The sequence below is a fragment of the Rhamphochromis sp. 'chilingali' genome (assembly GCF_963969265.1).
Source record: "Rhamphochromis sp. 'chilingali' genome assembly, chromosome: 20".
In the NCBI taxonomy this organism is placed as follows: Eukaryota; Metazoa; Chordata; class Actinopteri; order Cichliformes; family Cichlidae; genus Rhamphochromis; species Rhamphochromis sp. 'chilingali'.
The window spans coordinates 14,557,467-14,579,565 of NC_137947.1; the positions used below are offsets into that span (position 1 = coordinate 14,557,467).

The following is a 22,099-nucleotide window of genomic DNA, read 5'->3' on the forward strand; positions in this document are numbered from 1 at the left end:
TTTCCTTTCTGGTGTTTGGTTAAAGTTGGGCAACAAAGCTGTGTGGTTAGACTTAGCAAAAAAAAAGAAAAGAAATAGAATTTGGTTTAAAATGCACCGTTTCACAGTGTTAGTCACATATTTCCAGGCAAACTGGTAAGTTGTAAAGCTAAGTTTCCTGAGTCACGACACCGGCAGTGCACATATTCCTGCAGCCTTGTGGCATACATTTTAGACACTGAAGAACTTCAAATGAACTCTATTAAGTTAAGTCCACATTATTTAGAACATTCATTTCACTTTGTGTTGCAGAGGCCAACACTGTTTAAACCTAGTGCCACAGATAACCAAAAATGAGGCCTTTTCATTGTTTTCCATATAATTAATATTAGTGAGTGAACTATAAATGCATTTCAGGAATCCAGTTTAAAACAGGATTATCTGTGAAAATACATGTTGAGCTAAAACGTGTAACTGCTCATTATATGAATCATTATAGATATGAGCACACTCTCCCTGGCATGGCAATTAAGGTGCTAAATATACATACAACATTATCTTATAATGACAACCTTCAGATTTCTGAACCAGTTAAAAAATTCTCTGTATTTTTCTTTTGCCTGTAATGCAGAGGAGCAGTAATCAAAGCAATGAAAAGCTGCCAGAAGGACATTCATTTCTGGAAGTGTGTGCAGCATAAATGTCATCTAATGTCAGTAAGCTTATCAAACACCTTGTGTCAAATGTCATTATATTTAGAACCTATATGAAAGGGATTTTTCTTATCTAAACGAAGTGCCATTAAAAAAAAAGTAATGTTAATGTAAGTGATAAGATAAATTATTGCCTCTATGATACAAATATAGTATCTTAACTTCACATGTCTTACTCTGGTCTGCCTAGTTCTTAACTAATTAATATAACAACATTTATTTATTATGGTGGCTTAGTTAAGCTTCCCCATCTTTTAGCAAGAAACTGAAGAGTATTTCAGAAAGAGATGTGCTCATTGCTCAGCATTGGTGCACTCATTGTAGAGTTGAAGAAAATCTGTGATGCACCACAGATTAAGTGGGAATAAAAATGAAGAAAAAAGTCAAAATGAGTTAGTAATTATGGGAAGAATCTGAGTATTGTGTTGTACAGCCTCATTTCAAATTAATGTTGGCCAATCAGAAGGCAAACTTTCAATGAGAACTTATCACCATCGATCGCAAAGACATGTGTCTTCCCTCTAAATCTGACTGTGCTAAATCACACTGAAGGATGAATGAGCTCTTGAATGTCTCACTAGGAATTCTTTACATTCTGTATATTGGGATGTCAATATAGGAGTCAGCTCAATTCAGGCAATAAGTGTAGACAGTGGAATCGTTCGATGAGCCAAAGTGAGCAACGTGTGGCTGGATGTGGGTTTTAGCATGAGCTATAGACAGCAGGTGGAGGTAGATGCTGGAGTCGTGTTTATATACAGCTGACATGAAAGCACAATATCAGGATGAGCACTTAGCTGTGATGAAGCGATGAAGCCACACCAATGAAATATTTGCACTGCACTGCCAGCCTGTTATTTTTATGCATATTATGAAAGGCATAGTTATCCCAGATAGCTGTGTGCAACTTGAGGCTACAACTGAGCAGAAACAAGGCACCCACTCTAATAAACCGGTGTCTTCACAGACAGAGGAAAAAGGAAAAAGTCTGCTCATTAATTAATCTCCCCCCATAGTTGAGTGATGGACCAAACAGAGTCCGATCTGCACTCTGGCCTGTCAGCGACTACAGCTTCACTTCTAATAACCATATAACATCTCATTAAGAAAGACATATCAAGGATGGCGATAACTGAGCACAGTCGTTTGTTAGTCTGCCTCTCTCGCAGATGGACCTTTAGATCCTGTGACACTGAATTCATTAAAGGGAGAGAAAAAAGGATTTGGGGGATTGTGTGGAAAGGCTGTGCCAAAGGATGGAAGCAAGTCAAAGATATCTGTCCAGATTTGTGGGAAATTTTTTGCTCCCCAGCAAAGAACTAGATCAGAAGGCAGATAATACCAGTCAAATGTCTGTGTGTTTGGGCTGCCAGCCCTCAATTAATGGCCACAAGGAGCCCAGAATTGGATCAGTCCCGTAGAAATAATTAAAATGAAATGATTTGAAAGAGTGTTATGGAGTTGTTTTCTTGCACTTCAAATGGTGGGATCAACTGTTCGTGTTAGATTTCAGTTTTAACAAAAACCCAAATGAATAGAAGATTAATAAAGATGTGACTGGCTCATTCAGTCTGGTCTCGGATCGCTGCGTGAAACTGATGGGCACCCTGTTAACCTGAGTGTAAAATATCAGCGGCTGAGCAGGGAAGATTGCAATAGTGGAACCAAAGAGGCTTTTTTTCTGCGCTTAATGGAAAGTGGTGTGAAAATGAGTTCATAACTCGGCTTCACAAAGTGGATAATTTGAGAGCAGAAAGCAGCCTTTTTCACTGTTATCGAATGCCTTTCTTTTATCCAGGATGACAAGGACTTGAACAAATAGGGGAGAGAAAAATTAAAGGAGGAAACAAAGAGAGCTTTATTTCAGGGGCGACTTGTGTGTGTTGAAGATTTAAAAGCATGTCACTCAGTGAGGCACCAGCGTACCACCATGTAACAAAATTCTATGCATTATTTTTCATTATTTATAATTTTACATTTATTTATAAATTTCTTTCCTTTTTGAGGTGGCTGTGACTCACACGTACCCTTTAATGTTGGGTGTAAGGTGTTACTGTAATCAGTCACACAGTAATGAAACTTATTACACTAAAGTCAGTTATTACGTGACAGCACAATTATGTCATTACTTGCATTACAAAGGTTCTTCAGTTGTCTGCACATTAAGAATAGAAAGAAAAGAAAATATATCAAACAACCTTTTGCCTCCTTTTACGGTCAGCTGATTTTGGTTCCTGTGCAGGAGGAGGGCAATGGTGGAGTGATCGACAGCTTTTCAGCAGTGGAGATAAGGACATTAGTGCAATGGTGAAATGAAAACTGTGTCCAGGACAGAAACAAATCCAGTATACTCCCGACACAACATCAACTAGACAGCATGCCAACACAAAGCTAGCCAAGAACTGAGAATGATGTTAAGGCTGAGTGTTTGCTGACCCGGCAGCCTGACCCTGAACTTCAGGTAACAAAGGCAGTGATGAGCAGCCAAGCTTGCAGCATTAAGGTGAGTTACTTTCTGCGGAAAGCAATTAATTAACATACTGCATTGCTTTTAGGAAAAGTCATTAGTATCATGTAATACATGATTTGTTTCTTGAGTAATAACACCAACATCTGTCGTCTGCCAACTGGAACGTCTGAGGATTGAGCCCTCAGCTCCTCCAGTCTGCACACGAGAGTAGGCTTGGGCATACATGCATTAAGTGTACATAAAAGTGCTTGTGTGTGTGTGTGTGTGTGTGTGTGTGTGTGTGTGTGTGTGTGTGTGTGCGTGCGTGCGTGCGTGCGTGCGTGCGTGCGTGCGCGTGCGTGCGTGTGCGTGTGTGCGTGTGCGTGTGCGTGTGTGTGTGTGTGTGCGTGTGTGTGTGTGTGTGTGTGTGTGTGTGTGCGTGCGTGCGTGCGTGCGCGTGCGTGCGCGTGCGTGCGTGTGTGCGTGTGTGTGTGTGTGTGTGCGTGTGTGAATGAGACTGGTAGTAAAGGGCCTTACTGAGAGGATTCTGGGTCCATCATCCAATTTTCAGTACAAGGCAGGAGCACTGACAATTTCATGGCTCGATCCAGGAGTTGAAGCGTATCACGGCCACTTTCTTATATATTTCAGGATGTCAGTGGGACAGTTTGAGCTCTTGCTGGCAGATTTGGGGCCACATCCAAGGAGCAAGAGAAATAATTTCAGAAAGCCGATCGACCCGGAGCAGCGTCTAGCTGTGTGTCTGAGGTAAAATAATATTATTTTACTACTTGTATATTCAATACTGGTGCACGCCTGAGCCTCTAGCTCAGTTGCAGCCAAATCCTTTGGTCTGATTGGTCAGATCTGTTTATTTGCAAGAGAAAAATTCAAAAGAAAAAAAAAGAAGAATGTGAGCTAAACGCTGCAAATTTGTCCAGTGAAATTACATGTATGAGCAACTTCATTAAAGAACAGGTGAGTCCGAAAAACCTTTTAAATAAAACATTTGACGATTTTTATTTTTCTGGTGTGTAAAGGTATTAAGAAAGCACTTTGAGTGTTTAACCGAGTACAACGGAGTTATATACCACTCCATTTCTCATTTATAGTTTTTTATCATTATATAAAAAGCTATCAGGCTTGATTGCAGTAATACTTAATTACTTCTTAATATAGATGATAAAACCTGATCATTTAAATCTATATGAGAAGAACCTCTGTAGCTAACTTCCACAGGTGTTTAATCATTTTCTAATTGAATAACGGAAAAAAAATGCAACCATATGAGAGGAAGATATAGATCACTGTAGAGGTCCAACTGAATAGAGAAGAAAACTCAGAAGATCAGCTGGATTCATAGCAGGGAAATTTGGATGCATGCAAACACTCACACACACACAGAGTTCTATGTTGTTCATTTACAAAAAGACTGAACACAGGCTTCTCTGCACTTCTCTGCACTGCAGCAGCGTAGCTACGCCTATATGTTGTCAGTTAATAACATGAAGGGCTGTCACTCCTGTAGGTAATAGCTGTGGAGGAAGATGAGAAACTAATGGTGTCACCCCCCTAGTGAGAAGAACTTTGAAGTCTATATAGAGGCAGACAGCAAGCTGACTCCAGGCACGCAGAGCTGTGATGCTGCTGTGATTTAGATGCTGCATCAACATCCAACAGCACGTTAACCCCTTCAGCAATCGTGACAACTGATGGTCAGCATCAGCCCCCTCCCCCCCTCATTGGTGTTTCTAATGTCTGTGTGTGTGTGTGTGTGTGTGTGTGTGTGTGTGTGTGTGTGTGTGTGTGTGTGTGTGTGTGTGTGTGTGTGCACTAAAGTAGTTTCCAGCAGAAAAAATGTTACGTATATGGTGTGAGATTATTTACATTTGATTCATTTTTGCTCCTTATTTTATACAAAATGTAACTTTCACGCAATGAGCCGAGGAGCATCATTAGCAGCAGAACCATTTCTTCTGCCCTTTACAGTCAGAGAACATCTAATTTAATGCCCGAGGTCACTCTGACATATGTTTGATGTGGATATATGAATCTTCAAACATGATATAGGCTGTGTGAGTCTGGCTGCTGGAATACTTAGAATAATTTGACTCCATCAATTTGTTTAAAGATGTAGAAATGTAACAGGAAATTTCTACCTGGGTAAAATATTTTCATTGTGAACCTGAGAACTAATTATAGCCTTTTCCTCTGGGAAGGTGATTCATGCGGATATCTGTTGCAATGTCTGAGAAGGAAGTACCAAGAGTCTCAGAAACTAAGGTGTGTCTTTTGATCCTCGGGTGACTGGCATTATTAGTCGTTTACAATTAGAGTCATTTGGAAAGTTTACGTTTCATTTTCCACTGAAAAGAATTTAATATTCTGTCTGAAGTCTAAGCCATCATAGGTGATAAACCTAACCCTAGCTTAACCTAAGGCGAAACTGACTTGGGGTGTCCCCCATGCAGGAAGAGTTTAATGGAAAAAAGGGACATATTCATTCCAATTTCCTTTAATAAAAAATAGGGTTTGTGTGGTTTGTCTCCAATGACATATACAGTCACATGCAAATTTAGTTGAGTAATTCATTGACAAAATATATATTTGTAGTCATGTGAAAAACGAAGTATGCCCTTACTGTTTTCATAGGAATTAAAAAGGTTAAGTAAGATTAACTAAATGCACTTGATTAATCTTGATTATCAGCAGGTGTGACTCCCTCTATGAAAGCAGAATATTTGGCAGTTTGCTGGTGTGGAGCAGTCAGGTGTGTGTTAACACAATGATATAAACTTCCCAGCAAATTCATCGCAAGGTCAGATGAGTTGCACAATAATAAAAAGTAAATAAGAGCAGGCATCTCAGACTCTCAGCTCCCTGTTCAAGTTAATGACCATACTGTTTACCAAAAGAAAGCTTCTGCTTTCTGAAAAGAACCTGGCTGCAAGATTTAGCTTTGCCAAGCTGCAGCTGAACAACCACAAGATTTCTGGAAAAATGTCCTTTGGACAGAACAGACTGAACTGGACATTATTGCAGTCCACACATTTTCACATTTTGTGAAAACCAAACATGTCAGCACAAACACCTCACCCCAACAATCGGGAGCAGTGGTGGAGGGGAGATGAAGTGAGGTTGCTTTGCAAGTCAACCGTGAATGCTTCTGTATACCAAAATATTCTAGAATCAGGTGTGAAGCCATCTGTCTGATAGTTAAAGCTTGGCGCAAACGGGTTCGTGTAACAGCACAATGATTCCAAGCACTGCAGCAAGCTGCAAATAAAGCAAACATTCAAAATGTTGCCCAGTCAAAGTCCAGACCTCAACCTGATTGAAATGCCGTGTTGGGATGTAAACAAATGTCCACAACCCACAATAAAATGAGGTAACATTAAAGAAGAGTGGGCCAAAATTCTTCCACAGTGATGCGAGAGAGAGTTATACAGAAAAAGATTACTTCAAGTTAGCAGTGCTAAATATGCTTCTACATGCTACTAAATCATAAGGTGTGATTAGTATTTCACAGAGCTGCATAGAGCTCTATGAAAACTTTTTTAAAGGACTTTTTTATGCTGTCATCCGATTTAAGTAAGGACAGAAATGTAAACTTCTCGTTTTAACACCGAGTCTGCAATTTCAAAAACATGATTACTTCAACTTTTGACATAAGCTGGAGGAAGTTTTTATATAACAAGTCAGATGAGTGGGCTCATATTCAGTGCTAGTGACTCACCACTCAAAGCATGAAGCATGAAAGCGTTGCTCTGCAGCAGCGCCACAACCAATACAAATCAGGCATAAAATTTGATCAATGTTTTACAATCAAATTGTTTCAAAGATGAATATTAGTTATTAGTTATATAATTATTGCTTTGCCATCTTGTGGACAAGTGGTGCTGCTGTACCTTATCTGGTTTTTCTGTCAGAGCTCCAGATCTCCCCTTCTCAGTAAAAATGTTTTTAATTGGCAATTTCTGCACTGCTGGCACAAACGTGAAAGTAGAAAGCTTTGACGGCACTCCTACGGAAACCTGTAGAACAGAGAGGAGGGGAGCAAATCATTCATATAGTATGGGAGAGCATGCTGAGTCAAGCATAAAGAGGCTTATCCTCAATTAAAAGCTAGAAAGCAAAAACAAGTTTAAGGAAAGATGCCGAGCGCCCTACGAAACGTTGAGTCGCTCCCATTTCTGATCTCTTTCTGATCACAGGGTTGTGTAACTATGCCCGACCACTAATTATCCAGCATCACACTTTCACACAGATGAGGCAATTAAGCACTCTACAGCTCAGTGGCCTGACACACATACCCTCAACAAGGAGTGATGATTGCAATTAAATCAGCTCCTGTTCTCATCAGCATCAAATAAGCAAAAGATCCTCCTTTGTGTTAAACAAACACAACTGAGAGTAAAACTGTAGCGTTTCCACTGCAGGAGTTTTCGTCACAGGGCCGGCTTTTATTTCCATATTTTGGGTGAGAATATTCATGGGTTTAGCGCTGCACAGCGGGTCTTTTGAAATGCATGTGACAGATGTAATCACAGCTTTGCAGTGAGTGATACTAATGGACCACTAAGAAAAAGCTCAGGAAAACTTCAGGGACCAGAGGCAGACTGATAATCTGGGCATTTTGTCAATGTCCAGAACATTCTGTGGGTTGGACATAATTACTATTCTGAGGCAAGAACCTCAGATTGACTGCCTGGAAGGAAATTGCCTAAATACTAATCAGTGCTTCTGTGTGTCTGTGTAACAACAAAGCAGTCTGAAAAGTCTGAAAAGTGCCAAGAGCTGTAGATCTTCAAAAACTAGTGAAACCCTCATGGACTCTACAGCAGAAAGAAATGTTGGTCGCTGTTACTAATTTCCCTCTTCATGACATCTACACTGAAAATATTCAATAAGATGTACCATTTTAAAATGAATGAATTTCCTGTTTTAATATTTCAGAGATGCTGTTTTTTTCTCCATATTTTAACCACACGTTGAATTTCACCAAATATAATAGATTAAAAATGTTACCTTTTACGATTGTATTTATTCTTTTAAAGGTTTTTTTCTTTGCTTCTTTTTACAGTCTAGATAAGTCTTTATATAACTCTGTAGTTAGAATGGTAATAAGCCTTAAAATTCAATTGGCCACACTGACATGCGCGCACTGGGCTGTTTCACTCATATTTTATGTATTTTTTTTAAAGAAACTACATCGAAAGAAGCCGGTTAAATAATTTAGTAACTCACAAGGTCTGGCTCTGTGTTCACTCACCACAGCTCTGATGAGATACGGAGATAATAGAAAAAAGAAATGAATGCAAAACTAAGAAAGAAAGAAAGAAGCCAAACAGAATCAAGTGGCATTGTTTTTATTGTTCCTGCTATATAAGTGATCAGCTCATCACTGTTATCCTGATGATATTTACCATTTCACAACAGCAGCTGCATCTATCAAGAGAACTAAAACTTGAACAACAACAGAGCCATGACAACAACAAGAAACAAGAAGGTGCTTGTCAAAATGTCAGTGTCATCAGAGAGAAAAACACTGAAGGGGAATGCACTAAACGGGATTATCATCAAAACAAATACCACAGTGTATCAGCTAGAAATGCTGTTAAGTGCAAGTTCTTTGGTGGACCAGCTGGTCATGGAAATGTCACAGATTCTGCAAAAGTCCTCCTGGAATCCACGCTGGAGGACACAGACACTTCTTTTGAAGGTTAAGCTTAAAGTTTAGCAGGATATTAAAACAGTAATAAAGCTGTGGAGCCGTCCAACGTTCATTTTTACTGCTTTGTAAAGAGATACGAGAGTAAATAGACTTTTCTGTCAAGAGTTAAATGACATATCACTCTTGTGCTAAGCTTAGCATAAATGATATAGAGAGGCAAAATGATTAACATGGCACTACCAAAATATGCTGCTCAGTGTGGTGGGGTCAGCTGCAAACAGCAAGCTGAAGAGCGAGGCCGCTGAAGCGTCTTGCCTAATCAGTGGAGGTTATTGTAGCAGATATTTGAGGCAGTGCTAAAAATGGATCACAAAACCTTTGCTCTTCAGTGTTCGGAGAATGAGCCAAACTACTTTATAAAGGAGCTTGGATAGAATATTTACTCAGATAGTTACAAAACAAGATTTCTTATTCATGTTAAATGTAAAACTGCATTCCCTTATTCAGGATATCATTTCATTTATATTGTATGTCACGTAGATGTGTATTGCAAACAGTGGAATGTAAGTAGGTGTGATGTTTGAATTCCTTACAGGAAATAAAGACTTCAGCTACAGGTTTTTTCTTTCTTTCTTCAAAAATATCTTATTAGACTTTGACCCTGTGGAGGAGGTTAATAATAACTAATGATTACATGCAAAGTGCTGTATAAACAAATACTGTGGAGTGTGAAAAGAGGTGGGTGAAGGAGAAGTGTTTAGTGTGTCATAGGAAGCCTCCAGCACTTTAGGCCTGTTGCAGCATAACTAAGTGGTTCAGGGTTACCTGATCCAGCACTTTATCAAGTTTTATTTAAAAAAAGGAAATTTTTAAGCCTGATCTTAGAGGAGGATGTGCAAATCCATATTGGGAGCTGGTTACACTGAAGATGGTCCTGAAAGTTGAAGGCGCTGCCTCTCATTCTATTTTATTCTACCGTATGAACCACAAGTTAACCACCAGTTTGAGAGCAAAGCACTCAATTAGGTGATATGGTACTATGAGGTCTTTAAGACAACGTCCTGATTATACAAGACTTTATATATGAGAAGGAGGATTTCAAATTCTATTCTGAATTTAAAAGGGATCCAATGAAGAGAAGCCAGTACGGGATATATATGCTTTGTCAATCTAGTCCCTGTCAGTTCTCTCACCATATTCTGGATCAACTAAGACAACCTGAAAATAAGGAATGAGAGTAGTCCAGCCTATAAGTAATAGTAACCAGTATCTAGTAATAGTAGTAGTACTAGTTTTTCAGCATCACTTTGAGACAGGATGTTTCTAATTTTAGAGATATTGCACAGTAAGAAAGCAGTTCTTCGTATTTGTAGTAAATATGCACATTGAATGACATATCCTGGTCAGAAGTGACTCGAAGATTCCTCACAGTGTTAATGGAGTATTAGGTTAGACACTATGTTTCTAAAAAAAAATTAGGGCTGAATTATAAAAGCAGGAAATGAGAGGCCTTCATGTCTTTAAGACAGTCCTGCAGTTTAAATAACTGGTGTATGTCAGCTGTCTTTATACATAAATCTGGGTATTATCTATCATCTACATAGCAATGAAAATGTATGCTATTCTTTTAATAATACTACCTAACATAAGCATGCATAATGTAAACAGAACTGGTCCCAGCACAGAATAGTTGACCTTAGTGTGTGAGGAAGACTCCCAGTTTACACGAACCAACTAGAGTCCATTAGAAACATATGATATATACTAGGGATGGACTGATCCGATATTACGTATCGGTATCGGTCCAATACTGACCTAAATTACTGGATCGGATATCAGAAAGAAATAAAAAATGTAATCCGAACCATTAAATATCAAAAAAGTACCTCACAAAACTTGCAAGGTGTGTAAGTTCATCTCTGAATGTTTGTAAAGCATTCCAGCGTTAAGCTTAACAACCATGGTAAATGGTAAATGGCCTGCATTTGTATAGCGCTTTTCTAGTCCATAGGACCCCAAAGCGCTTTACACTACATTCAGTCATTCACCCATCCACACACACATTCACACACTGGTGATGGCAAGCTACATTGTAGCCACAGCTGCCCTGGGGCGCACTGACAGAGGCGAGGCTGCCGGACACAGGCGCCACCGGGCCCTCTGACCACCACCAGTAGGCAAACATGGGGTTAGTATCTTGCCCAAGGATATTTGGCATGCAACCAGGAGGCAGCCTGGGATCGAACCATATATGGTGCGAGTGCCTCTTCTCTCTCCCTCCCTCTCCTGCTGCTACTTCAATCACAAAACTGATTAATGATCAGCTGATCGGCTTTTCTGTCGTGAGTCCGTCTCTCTTGTTTGTTTATTGCCCACTTCGCACCAGAAAGAGAAAACCAGCAGCTGAACAACAGCAGCACGTTTAAGCTTGATAAGCTGTTGTTAAAATTTTAAAAACTCTTTGACCATTTATCAGCACTATATATTAGGTAAAAATTATATATGCATATATAGTAGTATAACTTTGCTGGAACAACACTTCCTGGTGCGATGCCCTCTGTTTTGGTGGGTGTTATGCATAAATAATTAATAAGGAAACTGAATAAATGATTACATAACATTTTATTTGGGGGGGTGTCTTGGAGAAAATGCTTCTGATCATATTTAGGCTGCATGTTTAGTGAATACAGAAGCTGTGGAACTAGCAAATGATGAATTGTATGCAGTAAGAGCAGAGAGAGGGAAATATTTATTTAAACTGCAATAAAACAAGGTTCTCAATTTGCGTGTGTGTGTGTGTGTGTGTGTGTAAAAATAGTTATCAATAGTGGCATTTGATGATTTTTTTTCATATTTACCAGAAACAATATTAAGGTTAAGTTTAACACTGTCAGTACCTAGTCCAATTTTAAGTGCAATTTACCATTAAAACAACAACAATAATTTTGTTTTGAGTTTTGTGACATCTTAGACTTCTGTGGCCGTGAGGAGGTTCAGTTATATCCAACGTGCCACTAATCAGCTTTTTATAAACAACCTGGATAAATTCTCAGGCTAAAATAATCCTGCGTCATCACATTAACTTGTTTATGTACTTGTGTTATTATGAAACCCCCTTGTTTGTGAGTCCTCTGTAGTCATAGCAGAGTAAGTTTACATGGTGAAAGGTTAAAACAGGCATTTCCTACTTGCCTGGCGAAGCCCTCGTGAATGTTTGAGTGTTGCTGAGGTCATGATGTCCTCATGGATCACATTTCCAGCCACCACTGGCTTAGTGTGCTGCGTGTGTCCTCACTGTGTGCGAGTGCCATCACTCAGTTATGTCTTGTGGTCTGTCAAACCCGTCCCAAAGACCTTATAAAAGCTGCATTAAATCATCTCCTGAAGGAGACCACCCTGTGTGGGAGCCTTCAGGGACTCCCATAAAGTGACCTCCTGCAAAATGAAAACTCTGTTTTGAGCAATCTCAGCATTATGAATGAATGCCAAGGATGTTATGCTTCTTCAACATTATCACAGTTTTAATATCCTCAATATTGTGCACTTTTTGCATTTTTTTCTTTAATATCTAAAAATTTAGAGTTAACTTCTCACATATTGTTATCAGTCCTTGTTATTCACAGTGCTCAGTTAATTTCCATAATTACAGCTGTAAAGCCCAGACTGCTGTGTTCCACAGATGCTAAAATCCATATCAAAGCAGTACATGCTGCGCCACAGCACATGCATAAGGAGTTGGGTGTGCCACTAAGCAAAGAGTTTAATTACAGCAAACACACAACCCCTCCAGCGTAGTCTGTGCAAATATAGCTCACAGCCAGCTGCTTCAGAGCTCACTAGGCTGTTGCTCAAGATTATAAACAAATATTATCATTACATATCTCATACAATAACAACAGCAAAGCATGTAAAGGCATTTCAGTTAACGCCTGAAAATTTTAGGGCAACATGTACATGGATAAAAAGGCATGTAGAGAAAAATGAAAGTTTAGTGATACTGTAGCTAATAAAAGTCATATATAAAGTTCCAGCTATATATTAGCATTACTATAAGTTCTATTCTTGTAAGTTATAGTTCTGTTGTAGTAAAAGTTAGCATTAAATCACTGAGAAATTACTCTGAGTGAAAATGTGGCAACCGTTAGTCACCGGACCACTGAAAATAAACTGCGTCTAAGTGTTTATGTGTGTAAGCCTGGAGGGTGGTGATGGCTGGTAGAGAGCACAGAGAGAGTGTTGTTTAGACAGAATAGTGTTAATGCATTCAAATTAAATTCCTGGTTTCCTTTTTCTAGCAGGAAAATAGCCTTGAGGGAAATATTCTTCTAAAAACGTCATTTTAAACTAGCTCCACTGGAAGTACAAAAGTCAAAAGAAGGCAAAGGCGGGTCAGTCGCATCACTTCAGCTTTATAGCAATTACCCAAGAAGAAGTTTAAATGTCTTCAAGAGAAAAAAGTATATATATTTCCAAACCATCTTACCTCTCCCGTACTCAGATTTAAACTGTCCATTTCGGTCTCAAATGTCTCCCCATCCAGAAGTTTCTCTTGAGTCCAGACTTAATAAATGACTTCACATGGAAATCAAAGTAGATATGGAAAGCAGGATGCCCACTTTTCAGCTCCTCTCATGAAGTTCAAAGTGTATTACTCTTGGTGTGTGTATCACCCTGCAGATTTCCTTTTATAGACACATAATAGCCACAAATAGCTTGCAGACAGCAATCTGCCTGCTGGGCAGTGGTAACAATGTTCACAACAGGAGCAGCACACACACGGGAGAAAAATAGCCACAACTGTTTCATTTTGCTTTTGACTTTCTTTTAAAATAAACTCTCTCTTTTTCCTCACATTTCTCACAACTCAGTTGAGTTGATCCGGTTGTCACCCACAAATCTTTACAGTTCCACTGTAATAATACTACTTTGTCCGTAACACGGTTTTAGAAAGCATTACTTTTCAAAAAATTCAGTAATCGCATTACTGTTACTAAAATTACTGCTTCACAGTCAGACACACAAAAGAAACTGTCCTGAGTGGGAGCTTTCTTTCAGTATTTTTCTTACTTTTATTGTTTTAGAGCTTCACACCCAACTGGTAGCTGAGGATGGCCCAAGTGTTTGCTTCTGATTGTTGTATGATTGCAAGGCATTTACCTTAGAATATAAAGTACCAAAATCAATAGAACTGAATTAAATAGGTTTTACATTATCTTTTGTTTTAGCTTGTGTCTATTGTAATTTGTATAAGTGTTTGTTTCCTAGTATTTCACTGTGCAACCCTCTGTCTCATTTCCATATTTATGCCTTGGCCCCTCTCCGATTCCTTGATAAGTGTTAGTATTCATGTCTGGCTTTTGAAAGGTTTGTTTCCTTTCCTGTGTTGGTGTTTCTTCTTATCGTCTGTTGTTAAATGTGCTCACCTGTAGTCCTCCCCCTCCTCTCTCCCATCACTCATCAGTTTCTTGAACCCTTAAAGTCCCTTATAGTCTTTCATCGTGTGTGATCCTCTGTGGATTTTCCTTGGCATGTTTCTGTGTTTCCCATGCATGCAAATTTCCCACAAATGGGACTAATAAAGATTATCTTATAAGGACAAGTCAGTTTTGTGGGTGTGTGTGCGTGTGGAGTTGAAGTGGATGGTTGGAGGGCTGATGGGTGAAGCAGACATCATCTGTTACACATATAAAAAAGTATGTCTGTGAAGGTTCTCAGTCATCCAGGTCATCGTAGTCAAAGGAGCTTGCAATGAAAGGCGTCTGGACTTTTCACTTCTCATCCGAGAAGCTTCTTCAGTTCAGAACTGACGCTTTTCTTTGCAAGCTCCTTGGAATATACAAAAGTATATTGTCTGACAGAGGCCAGATTACAACAAAAAGAGATGAATGTGAAATGGATTATTCTGTGAAAAGTATGTGTCTTAGAAAAAAAAAAGATTCAAAGGAAGGCGTTTCTGAACGTTTTGTTGTTGTTTGGCAAAGCTTTTGTATTAGCAGAGAACACTGAATAATAGCGCCTTTGTCCTATTTTCACGTGTAACCACCAAGAATGCAGCAGTTTGGTGCACCGAGGACAGCATTATAAAATTACTGTCATTTTTTGGAATGAACAACAATTATATACTTTTAAATAAAAATTCTATATAATATCAGATGATCATTTACAGTGTCCAGATAACCTAGAGTCCTGTAAGCCAGCAGACCAATGTGACATTTGCAATAATGAGATATCAAGCAGAAACAGAATTCATTACCCTGTTGCAACATCGACCTCCCGGCTCCCTTATCAGTGAGTGAAAACAGACCTCTGAAGTGGATGCTAATCCTTTACGTACACTACATTCTTCATTCCTGTCACAGCTGTTCTTGTCCATTTCCACCCTGCTGTCTCCCTCTTCCTGCCTGTCTACGGCAGAGAAAAACACATTAAGATAAAGCGTACTCCAACCCTGCTTCCTCTTCCTTTCTATTTTACTCAAACTGTTGTATACTCTCAGAAATATCGGCATTTTCTTTTATCGTGATAAGTATTCGACAAGTGCCCGAAATGCATTTTGAGTGGTAAATCTTGATAGCTTCAACTTTTAAATTACAGCCTCGAACGATAAATGTGATCGTGTTTCACCTGACATCTGGCATCCATCATAAGAGGGTGTGGGGGAGAGTCACATGTAGGCAGGAAGCATGACTCTTAGCTTTCATCTTTGAGGAGATTTTCTTACGAGTGTAGTGACACATCGATTTGGGTGGCATAAGTGAACATCAGCAGAGATGTGTGTCTAATCCACTTACAGCAAATCAGCATTTGAATTAGCAATTATCTTGACATAATGCTGTCATCATAGTCATTACTGCATTACATGATTACATTAACTCAGCTCTCAGATGTCAAACCTCGTGTACCCCTGAATGCTATCTCCTTATTTGGTGTCAACCATACACCTGCGCCTTTCAAGACTCTGATCTGCCTGCAAAATACTCAAAACTGCTTTTTTTCAGTAGTTCCTGCTACAGATGGAGTCTCCACAACTACATTTTCTCCCTCAAACAGACACGAACGCACGGCTGCAGTTTTGCTTCAGACACAGTTATTGTTCTTGACGACAGTGAACATCTTCAAGCTTGTGTTAGTGGTTGCAGTCGTTTGCACTATGTGGAGGAGATAAATAGTAAAGGAAATTTAAAAAATCATGGCTAATCCAAACAAACAGCACTGGATTCTTCTTCTCTTGAAGCCACTAAGGGACGCTGATTATGACGGCACAATAGTTGAAACACAAGCAAAAAGGTCTTCCCTGCAAAAAGCTTCCACGTGTGCTAATGATGGACAGAATTCTGAGAAAAAAGTCAGAATTCTGAGATTAAAGTCAGAATTCTGACTTTTTTTCTCAGAATTCTGACTTTTTCATCAAAATTATTTTTTTTCAGAATTCTGAGAAAAAAGTCAGAATTCTGACTTTTTTCTCTGATTTTTTTTCCAGTGGCCCTAATCCTCTTCCGTAAGTCTGTGAATGATTGGTTTTGTGGCACAAATATAACGGTGTACAGAAAGAGTTGAACGCTCACGGGCAGAAGTATTGAGAGCGCAAGCAACACATTGCGAGCAAGCGCCAATGCAAAAACTGAGCGATAGGGGCTGCTATTGTGTGTGTGTATGGACAATAGCAAACACTGAAAAACATTTTTTGCCTGCAGCAATTAATTTCGTTCACTCAAATTTAGCTTTTCTTCGCTCAAAATAAATTTCTTCTCAAAATGCAACACTTGCACCTGCAAAAATTTTTTTACATGCGCTCAGAATAGTGGCAGAAAAATAACGCCATAGTTTGATTGTGTTTCTCAAAATGTATGGACATATTTTGGAAGTTTAATATTCAAAAATGTTTATGCATTTTTAAAACTAATGCATTTCAGATTATTTTGTTTTGCCTTATGGTCAAGTGATGAACATAGTTTGACAAAGTTAAACCTCAAGACTTGGGTTAAAATGGGCAATTAGTATGTCATTTTTATCCAGAAATGTTATTTTTGCTGTCAAAATGATAATTGTTGGCAAAATATATCGGAAAAAGCTTGCCAGCTAATTCAACTAATAAGAACTAATATAACTAATATGACTATATTAACTGCAAAGATGTGTCTTTAGACATAGCCTGCAAGGCAACAAGTCTGCAGTTAGGTAATATGTGCCTGTTATGAAAGCAATAAGTATATAATATACCTATATATATATATACGGTATACATAAGGCTAAAATAAGAAATAACTCTCCAAGGTTCAAAGCTATCCTGAATCACGTAAACCTAAAGTTTTTCATTATCTGAAGACTAAAAATCACTGCAGTAAATCTGACATTGTCAAAGGAATTTGTTTCCTACAGTAAAGGCACTTATGAAAACATATGCACTGTGACAATCGTCCCAGATTCACAGTTTATTATCTAGTCCTCCAAATCCATGTTCATCCTCCTCATCTCCTTCTGCGAATTTAAACAAACGCCTCTTGAGACAGTTTCAATAGACTCTGAATTGAATTTCGCACACTGGGTGTGCTTTCCAAACAGGTTGTATCCCTAAAGGAATATCACCCAGGAGTCATCACTACCATATGTTAAAGAAGCAGACAATTTTTTGTGAGCAAAGGAAGAGTGAAAACAGAAACAGAAGCATTGTGCAATCTTACATTTGCACAAGTAAACACGCCTCCTGCGACTCAGATAAAAGCCTCTTGGAATATTGATATTGCTGCTTTTTATTGAGAAAGTAACACGATGTAATTATGCATTTACGGTCCGAACATTGTAGGGCTGTGGAAGCGAGATTGCAGATTCCTCCTGCGATGTGTCCGTTCTCTCCCTCAGCTCTGCGTATAATCTCACAAGTGTGCGTTTTGCTCATACAGCAGGTGTGTGAAGATGAGAAGCGGAGTTCAGTCAGTCTCAGGTCTCTGTGGGATTCAGACTCCCTGCTGTGCACTCTGTTCATCCATGTAGCAATTTATCACAACGTGGGCTATAAAAGGTTTAAGGGCTTCACACTGTCATGGGCGGAGACACTGTGTGCCTCTCCGTCCATTACTTACACTCCGTGGTGTGAAGCAGAGGTATCCAGCAATCATTCGCTGTTTAAGTGATCACATTTGACATTCCAACCTGTATTTTATGTGGACTTTGCAGAGCTGTACAGTCGTCTTAATTCAGCTTTGCACGAAAAAAACAAACATTTCTAATAAGCATTTAAAGCTTTAAAAATATTAAACACTATCAGCAGCAGTTGAAACTGACAGGCAAACAAGCTTTGCAGTGACAGTAAAAACCACAATCCAACAGTCTGTTTCAAACCTAGACTACACAGTAACATCAGTGAAGCTTCAGTACTGAAATAAAGCAAATAGCTGGAGAGTAACAGTCTGTGTCCTGCATCTCTGCAGCACCAATCTGTGGTCAGGGCAGACAGAAAGCACTGTCACAGCGGTCAGCGTGCACTCATTTGCCAGGACACTCAAAGTCACGTAGCAGTTCTCTGCAGGGGCTTTGTGTCAAGAGCTCCACATCTTCATCTGAGGTAGAGGGATGAGTGAGGATGATCCGGGGGATCTGCCACATGATTGTTAGAGAAGGAAACAAGATGGAGTAAGGAAAGAGGCAAGCTATCAGGTGATATGATGTGAAGACGCTGAAGTCTCAGAAGAATAGTAGTATCTACTACTCCAGAAGACAGGACATTCTTTTAAACTCAGGTGGAAAAATGATGATGTCCCATTTTTTACTTGATCAATTGACTGAGACTTACTCACGGCCAAGACATAAAATATTTACACCCTGCAACCATTTTCTTATTATTTGTTTGCTTGTTTTTAATTGAGAAAGTACACTAAAAATTTATTCTTGGCTCTCATAAACACGAAGCAATAATTTTGAGCAAAAGCCAACTGAAAAAAATCCAATCAAAGGTTTATTTAAGTGCACATCCTCAAATCCATTAAGATTAGAGTCAGGAGTTCCAAATTAGGTGTCCAATATCAGCACTACCTTAGTGAGAGACAGGTGGAATATGGTTTCTCCGATTCTTGCATTCTGCTTTCTGTTGAAGTGTTTGGTGACATTATGCCAAATGTTAAGCATTTTCCCCAAAGCCTTCATGGTTGTGCAGACATCTGGCAAGTCAATTTGTTTGAAAGTCTTTACACAATGAAAAAACATCATCAACAAGGGATGCAGTTTTTTAATGACTGCTAATATTGCCAAGATAGTTTGCCCTAAGACATTCAGCTCACACACACAGTCTCTAGTTGCAAAAGGAAGCCTCCAAGATCTGCAGGTAAGTCTTGCAACCATCGCGCTACAATTTAAAGAAAATGTGTTGCAGGCACACAAGGAAGAAGCCTTTGCTGTACAAAAAGAGCAACAGAGCAGAAATATTAGCTTACTAATGAGTATGTCTGACCAGAACAGGCAAATTAAGCAGCCACGGTAGCAGCAGACGTGCTCTCAGCAGATAAAAAAACAGCTTTTCATAAGAAAAGTTCTAACGACTGAGAAGCTCAGAACAGTGGAAATTTGATGGTTTGGGAGGTTGTTTGGCTGCTTCTGCGACTGGGCAGCTTGCACATAGTAAGCTGCCTCTTATCAAAGAGTGATTGAATATAATGTAAGTCCATCTGCGTGACAGTTAAAATCAAATGAAGCTTTCAACAGGATGGAGACCAGATGCATTACTAGAATGTGACCTCTGTGTTTATGATAAAAAATAAGGACAAAAAAGCCATTTCTCCTAAGAGCACAAAACTAGTGTCTAAGGCCGGTCATGTATTTAGTTTTTCCACAAAAGATTTTGTCATTTGTCATTAAGACATTACTGAAAAAAATTTATTTTTCTTGTGATGTTTTTGTTAATACAATATTTTTACTTGTGGGGCAGTTTCAGCTTTTCCTGATGTGTCTCAAGACACTAAGATTTCCCTGAAAAATAATAACAATAGGCTTTATTTCAGAAGGAAGGATAAGAAATCTGCTTACTGTCATCGTCTGTTTCCCCCCTGCTAGGAAATCGTTTTTTGTTAAAGCCTCCGCCACCAGCTCAGACACAGTCCTTTTCAGATCACTCTCCAAATCAGACTGAAACAAGAGAAACAGAGCAAATTGGGAAGAGGTGCAAAGGAATTACTCAAGGAGTGCTGTTTCCTGAAGGTTCAATCCACACATGGCAGGTGGGGAAAAAGTGCGTTTTGTACGCTATATAATATATATTTGTAAACCACCCACAATGCCGTTGCCATTGCACACAACCGCCTCAATCTTCTTGGATACACAGTCTTCTGCGCTCTGCAGCTTGAGCTGTTTACTCTGGCCTCCGCCGTGCTGGCTGCACAGCTGCCGTCCAGCCACGTCCCGAGGATCCTGAGACACATCCAGGTCACGCACCACTCGAGGTAGAAGCCTCTCTCTGAGCACTTTCATCTTGATGCAACTCCCAGCATTCCTGAGGGCGCTGACCGCTTCGTGGTGGGTCGCCCCCTGCATGCTGATGCCATTGACCTGGGAGGGTGATAGTCACATTACACTTTGAGGAGCAATGAAACTAGGAGCATGAGTCAGAGGAGTCACATACACACACACACACACACACACACACACACACACACACACACACACACACACACACACACACACCATAAGTACTGAAATAGCATGTCTAAAGGTAGATATTCACTTCTTAATTGCGGTTTTCTGTTTCTCACAGCAGTGATTGTCTCCTCTGTTAGTCTTATGATGCCCTCCACTGGTCAGAAGAGGAACATCAATGGGAAGTACCTGAGTTTTATCTCTGTGTGTTATTTAAATTCACTCACATTTCACAAACTTGCACATACCGCACCCTTACATGTCTTGAGCCAACACTGCTTTCTTTATAATTGGCTATAGGAAAATGAGAAAAAGGTGTAGCAATTTACTGAAACTTGTAAATACGGTACTCTGCCATATTAAAGGTAAAAATTAAATCAAAATATTTGGCATGTACCTTTAATCTTCAAAGGAGTCTGAAATTTCTTAGGCAAGCTTATCTCTTCATGTCTTTAAGTAGTCTTCAGGAATAGTTCTCCAAGCGTTTGAAGGAGCCGAATGTTCCTTAGGAATGGCTTTTTCACAGCCATCCATTCACTGATATGCTTCAGTGAACTTTGGATGGATCAACTGAAGGACCAGATCCATCTTCTTAGCTGGATTATTCCTATTTCTTAAGGACACGACTGTCAGACAACATACAGAGATATGCCAAAATACTTATATACTATAATTTTGGACATTTTTTTGTAGAATCAACTAAAGAAGTGTGTGTGTGTGTGTGTGTGTGTGTGTGTGTGTGTGTGTGTGTGTGTGTGTGTGTGTGTGTGTGTGTGTGTGTGTGTGTGTGTGTGTGTGTGTGTGACAACTGAAAATGTTCAGGTACAGGGCTGAAAATGTGGGAAAGAAAAACTTTGAAAAGACCTTCAGAAAGCCTGGAGAATTATTGCTTGACCACTTTTAAAAAGGCTGCTTGGAAGCAAAATATAAAGAAATGAGAGGTGGCTCAAGACCTTTGCACATATTGATTAAATCAGAAGTTATTAATAATTATTACAAATACCTCCAGCAGTCTGTCTCCAACATGGATTCCAGCCTTTTCAGATGGCCCCCCTGCAGTTACTCTGGAAATAAAAATGCCCTGAAAAGAAACAGACACAATAACCTTGGATGAAATTATTGTTTAAGTATGTAACAAAAGCCTTTTGTGACTGGGTAATCTCTTCAAGTTGCACACAGATCTATATGAGTTTGACTAAAACCAGCAAATCCATGAGAACCTCGGCAGCTGCTTCTCATCATCTTCAGTCAGGCAGCCAAACGATGCGCTATAAATGTAGTGTTGCAAGAGATTGAGCAATACCCGACGCTTCTCCACCAGCACTCACCTCATCGTGATCTTTGTAAGGCAGTGAGCCCTTTCCACCAGCTATGCTGATTCCCAAACTACCCCTCTGACCAGACACTTTGATCTGTAACTAAAGGAAATAGTTTTGTTAGAGCTAAAAGGCTAAAATCCTGTAATTTGAGGCCTGATGGAGCAACACTCCCTGGTATATTTAAAATCAATTAGTAACAATTTAACAGAATGAACACACTTCTCTGCAGTGACTACAGTAATCCTGCAGATGCAATGTGACATTTAAGAAAGACTGAAGTTACTCTTAATGGCACTTGGGAGATGAATGATTCCTGAAGAAGGGACTTCTCGGTCACCACAGA

At 39.4% G+C, this 22,099-nt stretch overlaps 1 protein-coding gene across 1 annotated transcript; it reads right to left on the reverse strand.

Moving 5' to 3' along the window:
- Positions 1 to 17,288: 17,288 nt before the first annotated feature.
- LOC308388856 (uncharacterized protein) lies at positions 17,289 to 22,099 on the reverse strand. The gene is made up of 6 exons (XM_080869811.1): positions 22,040 to 22,099; positions 21,766 to 21,855; positions 21,441 to 21,518; positions 20,078 to 20,350; positions 19,832 to 19,930; positions 17,289 to 18,409 (listed from the first exon to the last, which is right to left on the reverse strand). Exons 4-6 carry the CDS (start codon positions 20,333 to 20,335, stop codon positions 18,299 to 18,301), a joined length of 468 nt encoding a protein of 155 aa, XP_080725937.1. The 5' UTR covers positions 20,336 to 20,350; positions 21,441 to 21,518; positions 21,766 to 21,855; positions 22,040 to 22,099; the 3' UTR covers positions 17,289 to 18,298.

Bases quoted from the DNA above. Each gene is read 5' to 3' on its own strand.
- LOC308388856 (XM_080869811.1), bottom strand. From the start codon at position 20,335: ATGCAGGGGGCGACCCACCACGAAGCGGTCAGCGCCCTCAGGAATGCT. The intron at 19,931-20,077 runs GTGGGTGGTTTA...CTCTTGTTTCAG, and splicing joins TGTGCAATGGCAACGGCATT to TCTGATTTGGAGAGTGATCT. The intron at 18,410-19,831 runs GTAAGCAGATTT...ATCATGTGGCAG, and splicing joins GGGGGAAACAGACGATGACA to ATCCCCCGGATCATCCTCAC.